General features: G+C 34.0%; 1 protein-coding gene across 1 annotated transcript; it reads left to right on the top strand.

Annotated features, from left to right (window-relative positions):
- Positions 1-10: 10 nt before the first annotated feature.
- Positions 11-17,669, top strand: LOC133321229 (cell adhesion molecule Dscam2-like; the record flags this gene model as incomplete). Its single annotated transcript, XM_061530317.1, has 4 exons — positions 11-96; positions 233-443; positions 12,775-13,030; positions 17,526-17,669. Coding segments are annotated over exons 2-4 (541 nt in total), but the record flags the coding sequence as incomplete, so codon positions are not given.
- Between the last annotated feature and the right edge of the window lie 668 nt (positions 17,670-18,337).

Here is an 18,337-nt window from a genome sequence, read left to right as displayed (position 1 = left end):
TCTACAATCTCATACGGCACTGGGTTTGGCCGGCAGTGATTGGAATGGTCCGAATATAATAAATGTAACATTGCCATCGACCAGTATAAGTAAAAGGTGAAATTGAAGTCGTTCATTTTTCTCTTCCGCACTCACTTAGATGTCCATTTTGTTTTCTTGACATATCTAATTTTTATCCTGTCTTTTCCTACTTCTTTCCAATTTTTATTACATAATATTTTCGTGTTGACAGCTATGACAGCGACTTACGTGAAAGTGCCATTGTATCGGGTTTGACACCGGCCACTACCTTTCTGATACGCATGCAGGCCATCAATGAAATTGAACGCAGTCCCTTTACCGAGCCAATTGTCTTGAAGACCCAAGAGGAAGCACCCACCGAAGCGCCATCCAATGTCCAGGTGCAGACTGGTGGCGAAAGTGAATTGATTGTCACTTGGCAGGTAAGTTAGTTAAAAGAATTTTAGCTAGTAGTTGCCCATATACACAATGGTGTTCGTTCTTCTTTGATCACCTGACACACACAAGTTTTCTTGTAGAATTTTATTGACATTTATGTTAGGAAAATATGAAGGCAGAAAAAAAGAACAACTTTGTCGTAGTAAATAAAATTAACCAGAAAGTGACATTTATTATGGATGGTCAGACCAAAATATTATTGTAAAAAAAGTGTGGCTAATAAAAGCCAAAGTGGAAAAAAATAGAAAAGTGGGAGGGCAGTTTAAAATTGATTGAATGTACCAAGAATTTCATCGGGAATTATATTACAGTCGGGGATAGAAATTACAAAATATAAACCTTGTCGCTAAGTAAATAGTTTATCAGAATGTGGGTCTACATTGAGAATTCCTTCTAGAACGTTTGAGCACGCTCTGAAACCAAAATACTGAAGTAAAGCCATTTCTGCGGCAAATTGTGACCAAACCCATTAATTATGAAAGGACGAAAACGTTATTCTCGATACAATTTTGAATGTAAGATTTAGTATCTGCTTTTCAAAATTTGGTTTCTTCTCCTGAGGGTCAGATCGGGATTATTCAGATCAGATTATTATCACTGATTTTGTCACACTTGTCACTCTGTTTCAAATTCTCCAAATAGTTGTCGGAGACCTCATAAAGTTAATATAATATTAAATATCCGTCCTTCTATCCTTATTTTGAAATTAGGAAAGAAAGAAATCACATCACTACTTCTAGGTGGTTTGGTATTGTAAATGAAACTTATCGGGCAACGCCTTCGTGATGTCCTCATACAATGTATCCCCTATTTTCGACATATTAAAGTTTATTAACTGATTTTTCAACCGAAGGGTCTGTAATTTTGAATGTTGAAATGTTCAGCTTAGAGACATTTTATTGGCATACCTCCTAATTATAGTAATAAAGGATCCGCACAATATGTCCCACTTCAAAGTAGTACGAATCATCGAATTAGCGGCGCAAAAGTCAATAAATAAAAGTATAAAATTCTGACATCAAATTTTGTCTACCATTACCTGCCACTCTGGCTGATATGTAAAAAGTATACAAAATCGCCAAAATGGGGGGTACCCAAAATGTTGAAACAATATTGATAATATTTAGCAAGAAGATTTAGTTCTACATTAGAACCCAACGTTCACAATTATCGTAAAACGTGTCCAAAATCCTCAAGATACCGAAATTTTGGCGATACTTTTAAATGAGGGATCCCTTAAAAACTTGACCAATATTAAAAAGATTTTTATAAAGGCAATTACAATCCAAAATATAAAACTACATCCATTTCGGCTGAAAAACGTGTCGAAAATTCTCAAAATATCGAAAATCAGGGAGAATAGTTTAATGGGAGCATTAGAAAAAATGATCCGATCTGGAACATTTCACAATCGAAAGAATATAATGAGGCATTTCCGGTTATTAGTTTGTAAAAAAATACAGTAGTGGGAAATTGTTAATACGTCCATGTTTTGTCACATCACCAATATTATGACCTCCGTTGATTTTGTGAAGGTTTTAGCAGAACCGTCCGTCATGTCTGCCTGTTGATGTTAAATTGTAAACAAAGTACAGGTCGCATTTATTATCCGATTTGGATAAAATTTTGCATAGCTCATTTATTTGGCCGAAGGACGAACCCATTGAAATTAAAAAAAATCGTGCTCCCATTTATATATTTTCGTCCGATTTAAGGTAAATGGTGCGCCAAAATTCCTAAATATCTTTCGATATGTACGAAATTTGACATAGCGTACTGAATTGAGTCTATAATGATTTGTGCTTAGTTTCGTGAAAATCGGTTCAGATTTCGATATAGCTCCCATATATATTTTCGTCCGATTTAAGCTAAATACGGTGCTCCAAAGTCCCAACTATCTTTCGATTTGCACGAAATTTGGCATATCATACAAATTAAGTCTAGAATAATGTGTGCTAAGTTTCGTGAAAAGGCGACGTCTGGTAGGAGACTATGTAGAATATACCCAATGTGGTGAAGGGTGCCATATAGTCGGTCCAGTCCAACTTTACTACTTTCCTTACTGGTTTTTTGTATGTTGAATTTCATAACCTCGTTTTCCAATATGATTTCTCAGAGTATGAACAATCTTGAAGCTGATTACACTGTGCAACAAGATTTTTGGGGTGGGAAATTCTGTATATTAAGAATCCTTAAGGACAAATGTTTTAACCGGATTTTCAAACAATAAAACCAAACGGATTAAAAATATTATTTGAAAACGTAAAACATTACTTATAACACAAACGAAATTGTTTGCTAAAGAGTCAGATATATCCAGTGGTTGAACAATATAACTGTTTAGTTTACGACTTCGAACTATAAAGGGTTATATTGTTGTAGTAATTGGACTATTAACCAGACAATGAATGTGAAAATGTGCTTATTAAAGACGTAATCCATTTTGAAGAATAATTTTTTCAGTGAATTCTGGATCATATACATCCAAATTAAGGAACCAATCAGCAAGGACAGGATTTTGCAAGAATACCCAATCCAAAAAAAAAAAAAATAATAAAAAACAGCCGTTTTTGAGCTATATTGGACACAGACTTCAAACGTGATAAACATTTTTTGTTTAAGAGAACCAGCCCACCCCCCTCCCCCATTCACGATTTTAATTTTTCTAGATTTTCAATGGACTGGTAAATCAATGCCAATGCTTGTTAATGTTTGTAATTTTGCACATATATAATTGAAGATTTAAAAGAGAAGTAAAATAATTTACAAACAATTTTTGTTATTGTTTTGTTGTTGTTTTTTGTAATTAAAGAAAAGTCCTTATTTTTGATGGCGGACATGATAACTCCCCACTGGAACATCGGAATCCGAAAATTCCAACGGTGTCAGAAAGAGCACATGTCTATCTCTCGTATGAACTAGGATTATTGACTTCGCTCTAAAATTAATAAAATGGCGGACCTTTGAAAAAATATTTTTTTTGAAAATCGCCGATTTTTTTTTACCAAAAACCAAGTTAAAACCAGTAAGGAAAGTAGTAAAGTCGGACGGGGCCGACTATATGATACACTTCACCACTATGGGTATATTAAACAGGACTATAACATAAAATTGGATGAAAAAAAATGTGATATTTATCTAAATGTGAATCTACCTAAATCTACCTAATTTGATGTCAATTTGACTAACATGAGGAGTTTGATGCCCAATTTACTTGAAATCGGGCGAAAATATATATGGAAGATCTATCAAAATATTGAGCGATTTCAAACAAACTTGTCACAGGTTAGGTTATACTAATTTCAGAATGTTTTGTTCCTATTGGTTCCTTAGTACGTCAATTACTTAAAATCAATCTATAATAAAAGGGAGCTATATCTAAATCTGGACCGATTTTCACGAAACATCATTCTAGGCTCAATTAAGTAAGTTATGCCAAATTTCGTGCAAATCGAAGGATATATAGGGACTTTGGTGCACCATTTACATGAAATCGGACGAAACATCATTCTAGGCTCAATTAAGTAAGTTATGCCAAATTTCGTGCAAATCGAAGGATATATAGGGACTTTGGTGCACCATTTACATGAAATCGGACGAAACTATATATGGGAGCTATATCTAAATCTTGACCTATTTTCACGAAACTTGGCAGACATTCTAGACTCAATTCAGTACGTTATGCCAAAATTCGTGCAAATCGAAAGGTATTTAGCGACTTTGGTGGACCATTTACATCAAATCGGACGAAACTATATATGGGAGCTATATCTAAATCTGGACCGATTTTCTCCAAACTTGGCAGACATCACTCTAGGCTTAATTCAGTACGTTATGCCAAATTTCGTGCAAATCAAAAGATATATAGGGACTTTGGGCACCATTTACATGAAATCGGACGAAACTATATATGGGAGCTATATCTAAATCTGGACCGATTTTCACGAAACTTGGCAGACATCATTCTAGACCTAAATGATTAGGCTGTACCAAATTTCATGCAAATCGAAAGATATATAGGGACCGTTTACATTAAATCGGTTAAATATATATATGGGAGCTATATCTAAATCTGAACCGATTTTCCAAATTTCAATAGGGTTCGTCCTTGGGCCGAATAAGTGACCTATGCCAAATTTCATCCAATTCGGATCATAAATGCGACCTGTACTTTGTTTACAATTTAACATGGACAGACAGACGGACGGACATGCATAAATCGACGTAGAAAGTGATTCTATGCATATTCTCAAAAGGAACCATGTGTCTATCTCGTTTCCTTTTGCCTGTTACAAAAATATGCACAAAGACATAATACCCTGTACCACAGTGTGGTGAAGGGTATAAAAAAGGAAAATCTCCACCGATTAGCTTTATCCTAGTTCTTACGATAGCTATATACTCACAGAGAAACATGTAAAAATTTGGAATCGATTAGGTCATTAGTTTTTGAGTTATCGTGCCCGCCATTCGCAAAGGAGAAAAACGCGTTTAAAGTTTGAGAAGCCCTTTAGCCGTCACTTGATGCTGACACAATAAATCGGCTATATCGTCAAGGGTTCTTGATATTTTCACTTGAAATTTTGTAGGTACATTCTTGAATTAGTGTAGATTCGAATTAAATCAAAAACAAGTTTTGACACCGAAAATGTCAAATTTTCACTTTGAACATTTATATAGATATAGATATTATTAGGTTGTGTTTTATATTTTCTTTATTTAATTTTCAATTGCCTACTATGGAAATTCTTCTCCAGAATTCTGCATCCACTTTTATTCTTCAATAACCATAAAACCACAATGAGACTGTTTACATTGTTGACCTATATTCATCACCATAATTATATTTATATATTCAATACCATGAATTTAATACGTTTATCCCAACCCTTTATCCCAACCATCATAGTCCTTGACCTCATTATGGTATTTTCTAATTTATTTCAGAATAAATTTCTAGTCAAAACAAAAACAACAACAAAAAATGTAACAAGTGGTTTTACAGTTACTTCTCTGGCTCTCACTCAGCCCCAATTGACTACAGCAGAATATAAACGAGATAATTTTTGTAGTTCAGGTGGTGGCAGTGTAAAATATATTAACTGTCTCAGGTGAATGATGTTTCTTAGCGTTTAGTATCAGTTTTTACGTTTTGTGTGTGTGTATGGCAAACCTTCCATTTCAAGACGAATTTCCTTGCCACCTTGTCTTTTCCTGTTCTCCTCGTTTTCTTTTCGATTTTCGAGTTCATAATGGAAATGAGTCAGAGTCATTTTAGCATTTCCATGTGGTGGAAGTGGTGTTGGTAATCTGATAAATTATTCATTTTCTTTTTCCTGTCAGCGTCTTTTCACTTTCTTCTGCTTTATCTCCTATTACGGAGTTCGCCTCGACTTTATAGATTTTTAAATATTTAAATTGCTATCATTTGGGATTAGGGTTTTGTTCTTGTTTGTGTAGAATATTTGATTTTTCTTATGAGGTTTATTGCTTTGCTTAAATGTTTGTAAATGCCCAATGAGAATATTTAGAATGTGTACCCCGATGTCACTCTTGTAGCAATCTTGTATAATGAATATCATAAAAATGTTGTAACAACACCACCTGTTGCATATTTTCTTTGTAAGTTGTTAGGAGACGTATGTTTTACATCAATTTTATAATTTATATGAATAATATTTTTAATGGGTACAATGGTTATGGTAATTGTAGTACCGAATATCACAACATTATCAAAAGAACCAATGGGTTTATCTTGATGCCTTTTGCTATTCAAAATGTATTCTCAAAGACATAATAACTGGTATCCTTTATTTAAAACTAGTCTTAGAAAAATCTTGTTTACAGGGTTGCCCATATTCGACGGACCCATGTTTTTTTTTTTAAATCAAAGAAAAAAATAAAAATTTGGCGGTTGACAATGTTAATCATTTAATTTGTTCCAAGTAGATTTGTTTACATCAATGTTTGAATATGATATCTCTCAAATGGCCGCCTCTGGCGTTGATGACCTATTGTGCCCTTTTTGCTACATTTTCCATGGTTTTTGCCAACATTTCGGCCGGAATAGCGGCTATTTCTTCACGAATGTTGTCCTTGAGCTCTTCTACGGTCCTTGGCTTGTTAACGTACACCTTTGGCTTCAAATATCCCCACAAGAAGAAGTCAGGCGGCGTCAAATCGGGCGAACGCGGTGACCAGTCCAAATCATCACTTTTGGACATCAAACGGTCCGGAAACAAATTCTTCAGAAAATCGATTGTTATGCGACTTGTGTGCGGGGGAGCGCCGTCTTGTTGAAACCAGAACTGCCTCATATGCTTTCGACGAATAATTGGCATCACAAAATTTGTCATCATGTCGCGATAACGCGATGACAACAGCATGGCCATTTTCATTTTGGAAGAAAAACGGCCCAATGACCGTTTTCGCACTAACGCACTATGTCGCGAGTTCATATAAACAGCGGCCAAAAATAGAAGGAGTTATCGTAAGTTAATGAAATTTGGCACATGTGCTTATTATTGGCCTAAAGAGCAACTGACAAAAAATTTGATAGATCGGACCAAGATTTCGTATACCTCCCATACAATGGGTCTTGAGAATGTAACCTTTTTTGGCCTATAAAATCTTTAATATTCAAACAAGTTCAATGAAAATTGGCAATTTACATTTACTTATGCCTATAAAGCAACGGACCAAAAACTGGGTAGATTGGGCCAAGATTTGATATACCTCCCATACGAAGGGTCTTGAAAAATACGCTTTTTGGACCTATAAATTTTTTATATTCATCCAAATTGCAGGAAAATTTTCATGTCTTCTTCCAAATTACATCAAATTTGGGCGAAGAAAGTAATAGGTGCTGTAATTTAGTTGTTGGCCCATATTTCAGGTACCTACCATACCAAAAATCCCTAAAAATGTAACTTTCTGTACTATAAAATCGTTATATGCAGCTAAATTAAGTATAGTAGTTTTATTTTTGTTATTTTTAATATAATAAAATATTTGATATACTTTAGTTACTAATAAATTTCTTTTTTATCATTCACAAAATTTTCAAAACACACATCAGAGATATATATATATAAAATATTTTCTTCCCAAATGTACGATTTAGTATTATCCACGTTATAATCTCGGGCCTTTACTTTATGGCTGTTTAAGGATATTACAAGTCGGATTGTAATATAAAATTCTAAATATCCTTATTTAACTCGGCTTTAACAAAAGTTCGGGCTGCTACTAATTATTTGTTGGCATGACTTGTTAGCATCTTGTGAAAGTCGCTCAAAAGGTATTGTACTGCACTTTGCATATCCCATGCCATGAATTAATATTTTTCTGTTTGAACTTTCCACAAATGTAATTCATGTCGCACATGAAAAAAAAATTTATAGTATAAGATTATGTCTCAAATGATCTGATAAATAAGTATAATCTTCAAACTGACTGAAAATTTATTTAAAAGCTATATTTTAAAACCAATTCTCCCATATATTCGCTTCGAATAACGTTTTTACCACTTAATTGCAAATTTTATGTAAAATATTGTATTATTTCTATGTTCTCAATACATATTCTCCTCCTATTTGACCCTCAATAACTTATTTAATTGTATACATAACATATTTGACCATTCGCTTCTAACCATTTCATGAATATGCCATATTTTTTAATAAGGTTGTCACCAAAAAAGTTAAATAACTCTTAGGACCGCAGGACTCCGCAGCTAATTTTTTTTATTCCTTAAATAACACACTTTTCAACACTCAAATAAAAAAAATTAGAGCTAACCTTTTTAAAACTTTTTTTTCTGCTCCACTAATTTCAAAATTTGTTTTAAAAATTTGATGAACTAAGTACAACAAGTGTGGACGACTGTATACACCATATGATATCTATATACGTACAAACTAAAACGAATCCTAGTTTTTACATCCACAGCAACCAAAATAAACACTTTTATAATAACCGTTAATTTGAATATTCAAATATTTGAGCATCAGAAAAACACATCCATTTTTCGAAAATATGGTAAAAAATCAGTTTATAAATAATTATCAGATTTGAACCTTTGTAGAGACAAAACTACTTAACATATCGTTATAAAATTTCATATTTATTCTAATTGGAGTGTTTTCTATCAATCCTCATCAAAAAAATTGTCCTCCGTGGTACTTGGTTTTGACCATTTTTGGCCGCGGTCGTGACACTGTGTAACGCCGCACCAAACTGTGACTTTTTCGTCATGAAGAGGCACTTCTTGAATCTTCTGAGGATTTTCAGTGGCGTAAAAACGGCAATTTTGCTTATTTACGGTCCCGTTCAATGTGAAATGGGCTTCATCGGACATGATAATTTTGTTCCAAAATTGCTCGTCATCTTCGGCCATTTCGATGACTCTTTGGGCTCATTCCAATCGATGAAGCTTTTCCGCAGGCAACATTCTTTGCGTCAATTGAATTTTATACGGGAACAAATCAATGCGAATAATCCGTTGTAAAGTGAACCGAGCCATGCCCAACTGCTGAGAACGGCGTTTTTGGGATGTTCTTGGGGACCTCTCAACACTGGCTCGTACGGCAGCGATATTCTCGGCCGATCGCCTTGGTCGACTTTTTATGGCCTCTTCGGATTAGAAAGAGCCTTACCAGTCGAAAATTTTTCGTATAAATGCTTAATGGTGTTCTTAGAAGGCGCACTTCTCACATTTTTAATGTTTTAAAAGCACGTTGAGTTTTCACAATTGACTTCTTCAGTTGAATGTAAATTTCAACTATTTCAGAGCGCTCGCGTGGCGTGTATTGGTTCATGGTAAAAATCTGCTTGGACTGACGCTTCAAACGCGGTATGTCATTAAGCGATGTGACATCTCTGTCAAAAGTTATAACGTTGCCAAATGGTTCCGTCGAATATGGGCAACCCTGTACAGGTCGAATCATTCAGGTGCACAGGTACAAAATGCACGTTTATACTTGGCCCTGAAAATATTCATTAAAAAATATCAGGTGTGGTTTTTATGAGGGAATATACATTTTGCTACGGCAAAAGTGCCTCATAGAAATATTGATTTTAGAGCCCATGTTTCATTGGACCTAGTCCGTTTCGGTAAGTGTAGAGTAGATTTACAAAGGGTCAATATTTTGAAAACTTGTAAAAAGAGGGAATTTGGTACCGAATTGCATGTCCGATTTAATACAAAATCTGCGAATTGTAGAATTTTAACCATTCCAAATTAGGTCCGAGAATGGGACTTATTGCTCCACTCCACACTTCCCACAACGGGGCAATATTTTGAAAAAGTTTCAACACAATACCAAGCAAATGAAATGTCTGATTCAATCCACACCATATAGATCGTAATGCTTTTACCAAACAACGATTATGGGGTCTGTAGGGCAATTTTTTCGGTACCTCCTCAGATTCAAATATTTGATAAAAAGATATGCCTTATATAAAGCGAATAGTAAATTATATGTAGTCAGACCTTAATATATTGGCTAAATATAGATTTATATAGCCATACATGCCCATCATCTCCGTTATCACGCCCATAAACTGTCCTCCGCCCATAAACGTGTGAGTTGTTGTTGGTTTGTAGACATGAAATAATGCTGGGTTTTTGTAAAATCCAACTAGATGAGTACGAAAAGTTCCAAAATGTACTAAATGTGGTACCCTTTTTATTAGGCGAACGGGAAGAGCTAGAATTCTGAAATTTGCAATGTTGGTCCCACATGGAAAGTTAGAAAGATGTAAAAGAGGTTTTTTTGTAAATTCGACCTATAAGTGTACTAAAAGTACTAAAATTTGCTAAGTTTAGTTCTATTGTATACAAATTGAACCTATATAGCTAGAATCTTGAAATTGTATATGGAATACAGGTTGATGGTGTTGACAGGTTGATGGTAACTTATACTTAAGTCTATAAAAAGTACGAAACGATACAAAATTTGAAAATATGAAAATATTAATTAGGATTATTATATTGGAAAAGTACAACATTTGGTGCAATTGGATTTGAGTGAACAGATATAGCTGGAGTCTTCAAATTGGGAATTAAAATGACTGTTGGAGTGACGGATTGAGGTAGTTTAGGAAATTCGTACTTATTGGTACGAACAGTAATAAACGGTACTAAATTTGGTAATTTGGTGAACGGATAAACCTGGACCAATTTTTAGAGTTGGGATATGGAGGCATCGTACTTACGTGTACTAAATTGGGTACAATTTGATTTTGTGTGAACGGATAGATCTGGACTCCAAAATGTTAAAAATTAGAATTGCTGTTGGAGTGTGTGATTGATGTAGTTTAGGAAATTCCTAATTAGGAAAACAAAAAGTACTAAATGGTATCAAAAAATTACTGTTGGAGTGTACGATTGAGGTAGTTTCGCAAATTCGTACTTTTGGATGTGAAAAGTACTAGATGTACTAAGTGTGGTACAAGTGGAATTAATGTGAAGGTTTAACCTGGGATTCTGGAAGTTTTGCAAGTTTGATGTTGTTTTGAAAATTTTACTTATATGGAAACAATACTCTATAGGTTACCGTTAGAGTGTTGGATTAAGCTTAATTTGGTAATTTATACTATGGGTACTACATTGTACTAACTATGATACAATATAATATATATATATATATACAGCAAGAAATGGTTCTAAATGTGGTACCATTTGTTTTGTGTGAACGGGCAGGGCGGGAATTCTAAAATATGGAAGTTATAAGTACGAAAAGTACTAAATACTATACTATATATGTGGTACAATTTTGATCTATGTGAACAAATAGGGCTGAGATCCAGATATTTATGATTAAAATTGTTGTTGGAATTGAGGTCGTTTTGAAAAATTGTACTTACGTCCACGAAAAGTAATAAATGATACTAAATTTGGTACATTTTAGATGTTGGTGAACGGATAGAGCTGTAATCCTTAATTGTGGATTTAAAGTTGTTATTGGAATGCATGACTGAGGTAGTTTGGGAAATTCGTACTGGGTACGAAAATAACTAAAATTGGTACAATTTGGTCTTTGGTGAAAGGGCAGAACTGGAATAGGTTTGGAATATTTTTTAAAAATATTTTATAGAATTCTACCTAATCTGGTACAATGTGGTTTTTGGTGAACAGATAGAACTAGAATTCTTAAATTTGTTCTTAACGATTACTATTTAAAATCAAGAATTAGGTACTTTTGTAAATTAGTACTTATGAGTACGAAACGTACTAAATTTGGTACAATTTGGACTTTGATGGAACAAAGATTACTGTTAGAGTTTGGATTGATGTAGTTTTAAAAATTCTTATTTATGAGTATGAAAAGTACTAAATTTGATACAATTAGGATTTGGGTAAATGGATAGAACTGGAATGCTGAGTGGGTAACTGAAGGAGAGTTAAAAGAAGTACCAAAGGTTTTTGGAACTACCTGGTATTAAATTTAGTAGTGGTGGTGGTATGGAGGGAATCTTGAAAATTGTGTACTCATTTCTTCGTAAAGTGCTAAATGTGAAAACTATAGGTATTTCCTAAAATATTAAATTGGCTTTTGATCACTTTTTAATCGGTATAATGGAAATAAGAAAGAGATTTCGGAAAATAGTGATTTTGTGTATGAAGAGTACTATATGGTAATATACCTGATATTATATGTAGGAATAGAGGTGAAATGGAAACAAATTATCAGTATTCACGATTTCCATATGAAACATTATTTATTTGTTTTGTACTCCCTTTCCGCATATGAAGTAGCGGGTACTTTGCCTAGATTGTTATAGTTCTTGAAAAATAATCATTAAACATACTACAATATACAATCTTTTAAGGGATTAAAAAACATTTTTGAAATTCATATTGAATGTATTCTAGGACCAAGTGTTTTACTCACCAATAATCCGAAATGCCAAATTACAGCCATTTTTCAATAGTCTTAATTTGAGGGTTTGACATAGCACCCTGTACATGTACCTATATCAATAATTTTTAGGGTCTATGTCTAAAAATGTCTCTAAAAAATTGTACTTACCCCCTAAAACCCGGACTGATATATTATATCTACTTCGGTACTATACATATTGGTCTCCGACGAAAATTTCGAAGTGGCGGCCGATTTAATGCACATTCCACCTTATAAAACAACAATCAACAGTATTTTATTAATCGAATCGAACAGTTTCCAAGTTAATATTACAGATTTTGTTTGTCCAAACTATTTAACATTTTTTTCACTTTCCCAACTGTAATCTACATACCTTAATTCTCTTAATATTTTTTCTGTTTTCTTTCTCTTCTCCATCTTGTTGCAGATACCACCACGTGAATCCTGGAATGGCGAACTCATCGGCTATACCGTCAACTGTAGCGAAGAAAAACAGAATATCAACTACATTAGCGTTGTCAATAATTCACTGAAGTCTGTGATTGTAAGTGGCTGGGCCACAACGAAGGCCACATTACGTGGCTTACGAAAGTATACCCGGTATGCGGTTACGGTGCGAGCCTTGAATAGTTTTGGTTCGGGACCATGGAGTACGCCCATCTTTGGGACAACATCTGAGGGAGGTAAGTGTAGAGTAGAGTAAAGTAGAGGTGGTAAGGACAAAAATGCCGTGGATAAAAAGTGCAAAGTATTCACTGGCGATGGCGAGCGATGGTGATGATGATGACGGTGACGTTTATGTGGTGTGGATGTGAACAGCGTATATTTCTCACTTTAGCTTAAATAAAAATATAATAAGTGGCAAAGAGAATCCTTGGCAGACAATTGTTTTTGCTGTTGTCTGTCTGCCATGGTCTCTACTCACTCATTCATTCACTCACTCGCGTTTTCTACGTGATATTCGCCCGCATGCCCACGTTCGTATTTTTTTGTATTGAAGGTAACAGCTGTACAAATTGTTATCTTAATAACAACAAACATTAAAAATGCTTTTAGCGTCGTCGTCGTCGTGTTATGTGCTATTTTTATCACAATTCTTCTTGGTTGTTTCCATTTTTTGCTGTTTTTGGTTCATCGTTAGCTTTGCTTTGGAATTTTCTTATTTTCTTTTTTGTGGGTTTATTTGTGTGCCACAAAATATAAACTGTCGGAAGAGCTTTCATGTATTATAGAAACACCGGTCTCATATATCTTCCCGCTTTTTCCGTTTTCCCAAACGCTGGCTATACATACATAGGTATGTGTGTGTGAAGTATTTTTACTTTTAGACAATTCGTAAATGGCCTCAAGGCATTATATGTTCCTTATACGGACACCAGCGATGGTACGACGGTGTGCTGGCTATTTGTATTTTTTCGTTAATGGTTGGATATTAAAACCATTTATACCAATGTAGAATGACGCATAAAAGTGGTTTAAGGGACTCGGAATGATGTGATTAAATTTAATAACTTAAAAGTTAACTTGGCCAGGCTAAAACAAGACAAAGAAGATAAATGGTCGAGGGTTATATGGATTTTAAGTTTATAAAATAAGTGTTATTTTTGTAAATTACGATGATACATTAAGTTGGCTTTGATTGAAACAGATATACTTTCATAGGCGGGGTGGGAAGGTAGAAATTATTAAGGTTCTGGTATAAAAATTAAAAATTTATATATTTTTTTGTAGAGATGGAACTGTAGCTTCTATTTCTTATAGTACTTATAATGGAATGGAAAGTTTATAAATATCCGTTCTGCCCATACCACAAATTGACAATGGGACAAGTTTTACCAAAATTGTATCTTCGGACTCATATAAAAGTAGTAAATTCCAATCAAAATTAGTTACTTTTGTGGCAACTTTTTCTAAAGGATTTTCTCAATTCACACTATGTAATATTCGTATACATGCATCTCAAAAGTTTACAGCATGTTTGCCCCAATAGCGACACGCATGCGACTAAATTCTAATAATTTTCTTACGCTGCACTCATGACAGCGATTTTCGCCCAGTACAATAATAGAATATAATGAGTTTTTGTGTACTATTCGTATCCTTATCGGCGAGTTTATTTAGAACCCAGTGGGACAAATTCGACACTGCAAAAGTCTGTGACCTTAGAATTCATAAATGTGTAATAGCTGCAAACAAAACTCTAATGTTTTTTACATCTCTGTTTGCAGCTATTACATATTATTTGTAGATTATATGTCGTCGGTCAAAATCAAATGGTTTTTTTTTGTTGTACCTTAAGTCCAAGATTTTTGGCGTACAAATATTCTACTGAAAAGTGGCTCCTTATGTATCAGATAGGGTTCTCTAAGACAAGATATCTGTACGTTTTCACTGTCTTTCTCCATTTTCGTCAATGTTAGACTTTTAAATGAACCTTTTCGATAGAAATAATGAAATCGGACATAATTAAATAAGTGATATAGATATTTGAACTAGTTTAAATCAATCCATACTCATACCATTCTGAAATCTATGAAAAAACACGTCAATCGGGCAGACATGGGTTCTTTGGTGTACCATATAGCACAAATTATGTATCGGAGCTATATGTAAATTTGGGTCGATATGAGCAAACGTGGCACACACTATTTGATATGCTGCAGTACAGCGTCAACTCAAACGAAAATATATAAGGGTTACATCCACATCAGAACATATTTTAAAATATCCATTACGCGCTATTCCCATCTTACGCCATTTTAGATGCAATTCAATAGGCTGTGCAAATTTCGTGTAACAGGTACACCTATTACAAAATCGGGAGCTATGTCTAAATCTGAACCGATTTCAATAAATATCATTCTAGACCCAACTGAATTCGATGTGCAAAATTTCGTATAAATCGAACAAACGTAGATTTTTGGTGCACCATTTACATCAAATCGGACAAAAATATCTAAACCGATTTCAACAAAACACTCAATTTAATATTCAATGCAAAATTTCGTCTCAATCGGACAAATAATAGGAGTTTAGGACTCCTTTTACCTAAAATCGAATAAACACATGTATGGGAGCTATATCTAAATCTGAACCGATATTAAGGAAACCTAGCCAACATAGACTAAATTTGATACGCTATGCAGAACATCATGTAAATCGAGAGAAGTATAAAAGCTTCTGTGTACCATTTACATAAAATCAGACGAAAATGTGTATAGGAGCTATATCTAAATCTTAAACGATTCTAAGGCTATGCAAAAATGTTTCTCAATTGAACATATATTGGGAGTTTGGTGCACCTTTTGCATAAAAACGGAGGGAAATATCTTAATCTGAACCGATTTTCACTAAACTTGACATACGTTACTGTAGACTCAATACAGTAAGTTATTTCAAATTTCGATTGAATCGGACCAAGTGTTTGAGTTCAGTGCATCATTTACAGAAAATCGGAGAAGCATATGTATGGAAGATATATCCAAATCTGAACCATTCGTTATCATTCGGATCATAAATGCGACATGTACTTTATTTATTTAACATGGACAGGCAGACGGATAAACATAATTAGACTCAGAAAGTGATTCTACGTATATATGGAGGGTATAAAAATGGTGTAACAGCTTAGTCTGACAGATGTCGAACTCTAGTCCCATACTTTTGAATCCATGAATTGGATAACTCTTGGATATCCTATATACTATATCTAAATCTGCGTCAAATCCTGACCCACGAAAAACACATACCACCTATACGTCGACTATAAAGCCGCATTCAACGAACCTATCCGTTTAGAAGTGTCTAAAGTTATGTCTGTGTTCGGGATTCCTGCAAAATTAATACGGCTATGCAGGATAACTCTAACTAGCACAAGTTCAGCAGTTAAAGTCGGAAAGGACCTCTCGGAGCCCTTTAATACCGAACAAGGTTTCCAAGAAGGTGACAGTTTGTCGTGTGGCCTTTTTACATCTTGCTGGAAATGGTCATAAGAGAGGCAAAGGTGAACAAAAATGGGCCGAACATTGTATAAAAATGGTTTAAAAGCTTAGTTTGAGAGATGTCGAATTCTAGTCCCATATTTTTGAATCCATGAATTGGATAACTCTTGGATATCCTATATACTACAACCGTTCATGAGCCAAATATAATAATTTAAGTGCTAGCCACAAAATTTCACTCACACTTAGGGTAAGAATTTCCAGGACCATCGTCATAATTCCATCTACTAGTAACTTCTTTTGATCAACCAAAATAAGAGCTTTTAGAATTTTTCGTAATCGTACATTTCCAAACACAAAATTGTATCAATGTTGAAGATTCAATATCCATTCCTTCCCTACATATTGCAATTAATGTAGCAGACATAAAATATTAATTGACAGGACAACCGCCTTATCTTAATCCTACACACATATTGTTAACCCAACGTCAGAGTTTCTGTTCTATTAGAATATATGTCATTGGTACCCATTTCAGTGTACATTTAATACAAAATTTCGAAAATACCTTATTATTACAATCATACATACCAACAGCAAATTTCTGTAGCACTTCTATTCAATATTTGCCAAAACCATGATTTCATCTCATGTCACGAACCACTCACTTAACAAAAAATTCTTAATCTTGATTATTGTTCATACAATACCAATTCTACCATATATTGGGCGAATTAAAAAAAAGACTTCTTAGCTCATTATTCTTCGCCGCTGTCAATTTCCATAAACTCAGTCTATCCACACGCCTTTCGTAATGGGATAGATGATTATTGAACCCTTACATATGTTTATGACCATCTGGACGTATAATTATCACACAATTTGAGTTAATATTCTTTATACGTCACCATGGACATGTAATTATTGTAGGCAGAATGGGAGTTCTGCTTCTCAAATTGATTATTTGTTCATTTTTATAATATCGAAATCATTTGTTAAATGAATTACTCTTCAAAATGTATTTTAATAATAATAATTAAAATTTTTTGCAGCACATTCACAAACCACGGTACCATCTACCCGCCATCACCTACTAACGTTAATTCACTGAGTGACATATAATTTTTATATGCATTTATATAACATTTTTTCTCTTTATATTTTTTTCTTTCTTTCTTTTTGCATTCTACTACGTTCGTCTATCTCATTTTAAACGTAACGTAAATGCATATTACAGTGCCGGAAGCAGCACCGCAACATGTCAACTGTACCGCATTATCGTCACAAAGTCTAAAAGTATCCTGGCTGGAGCCACCATTGCAATTTCACGGTGGCATAATTCAGGGCTATAAAATTTTATATCGGCCGATTGTGAATCAGAGTAAGTACAACTTGCAATTTAAAGAGTGTATCGTATAGCTGTGTCTAAGGTTAGCCTCCTGAAAAGTGTATTTATGTTTATGTACGGCAATTTGTACAAAGTGCAGTTACAAATTTTTGGTCGTTGTCTTTTGGTTGTTGTTGTTGTGTTTTTTTTTTTTAACTCGCTATAGTGGGTTGTAGTATATTTGTGTTGTTGTTTATTTTATTATTACATTTTGTCATTGGCCTTTTTTACAGGTTCAGCATTTTATTTTTTAAGTTATTGTCACAATTCAAATAAAGTTGCATTTTAAGTATCTATCGGCGTAATTTTGGAAAATGTAGGATGACTAGTTAAAATGGGAAAAAAAAGTATTTTTAAGACCTAGTATATTAAAAATGGTGCAACATTGTACAAAATAAATGAAGGTCACTTGGTAGACGAATAAGATATTATCCCAAAATTATATTCTTGTATAAAGAGCCATGTTAACGTGGTGGATCACAAAGTGTTGCAGCTTTAACATACAATATATCATAAAAACCTCTTTAAGACACTTTGTAGCGTATCACAAGTTAATATTTTACAAATAATACTGCAAGGTGTTCATACAAAATAGGAAAGAAGGAAGTCGATAGAAATACCACAAAATCACTAGTTTATACTTAGAATAGCCCTCATAAAAG

This window comes from Musca vetustissima, unplaced genomic scaffold (assembly GCF_032173495.1).
Source record: "Musca vetustissima isolate MV318-11 ecotype Yass unplaced genomic scaffold, APGP_CSIRO_Mvet_v1 utg176861, whole genome shotgun sequence".
Classification (NCBI taxonomy): Eukaryota; Metazoa; Arthropoda; class Insecta; order Diptera; family Muscidae; genus Musca; species Musca vetustissima.
This window is presented reverse-complemented; position numbering and strand designations above follow the sequence as displayed.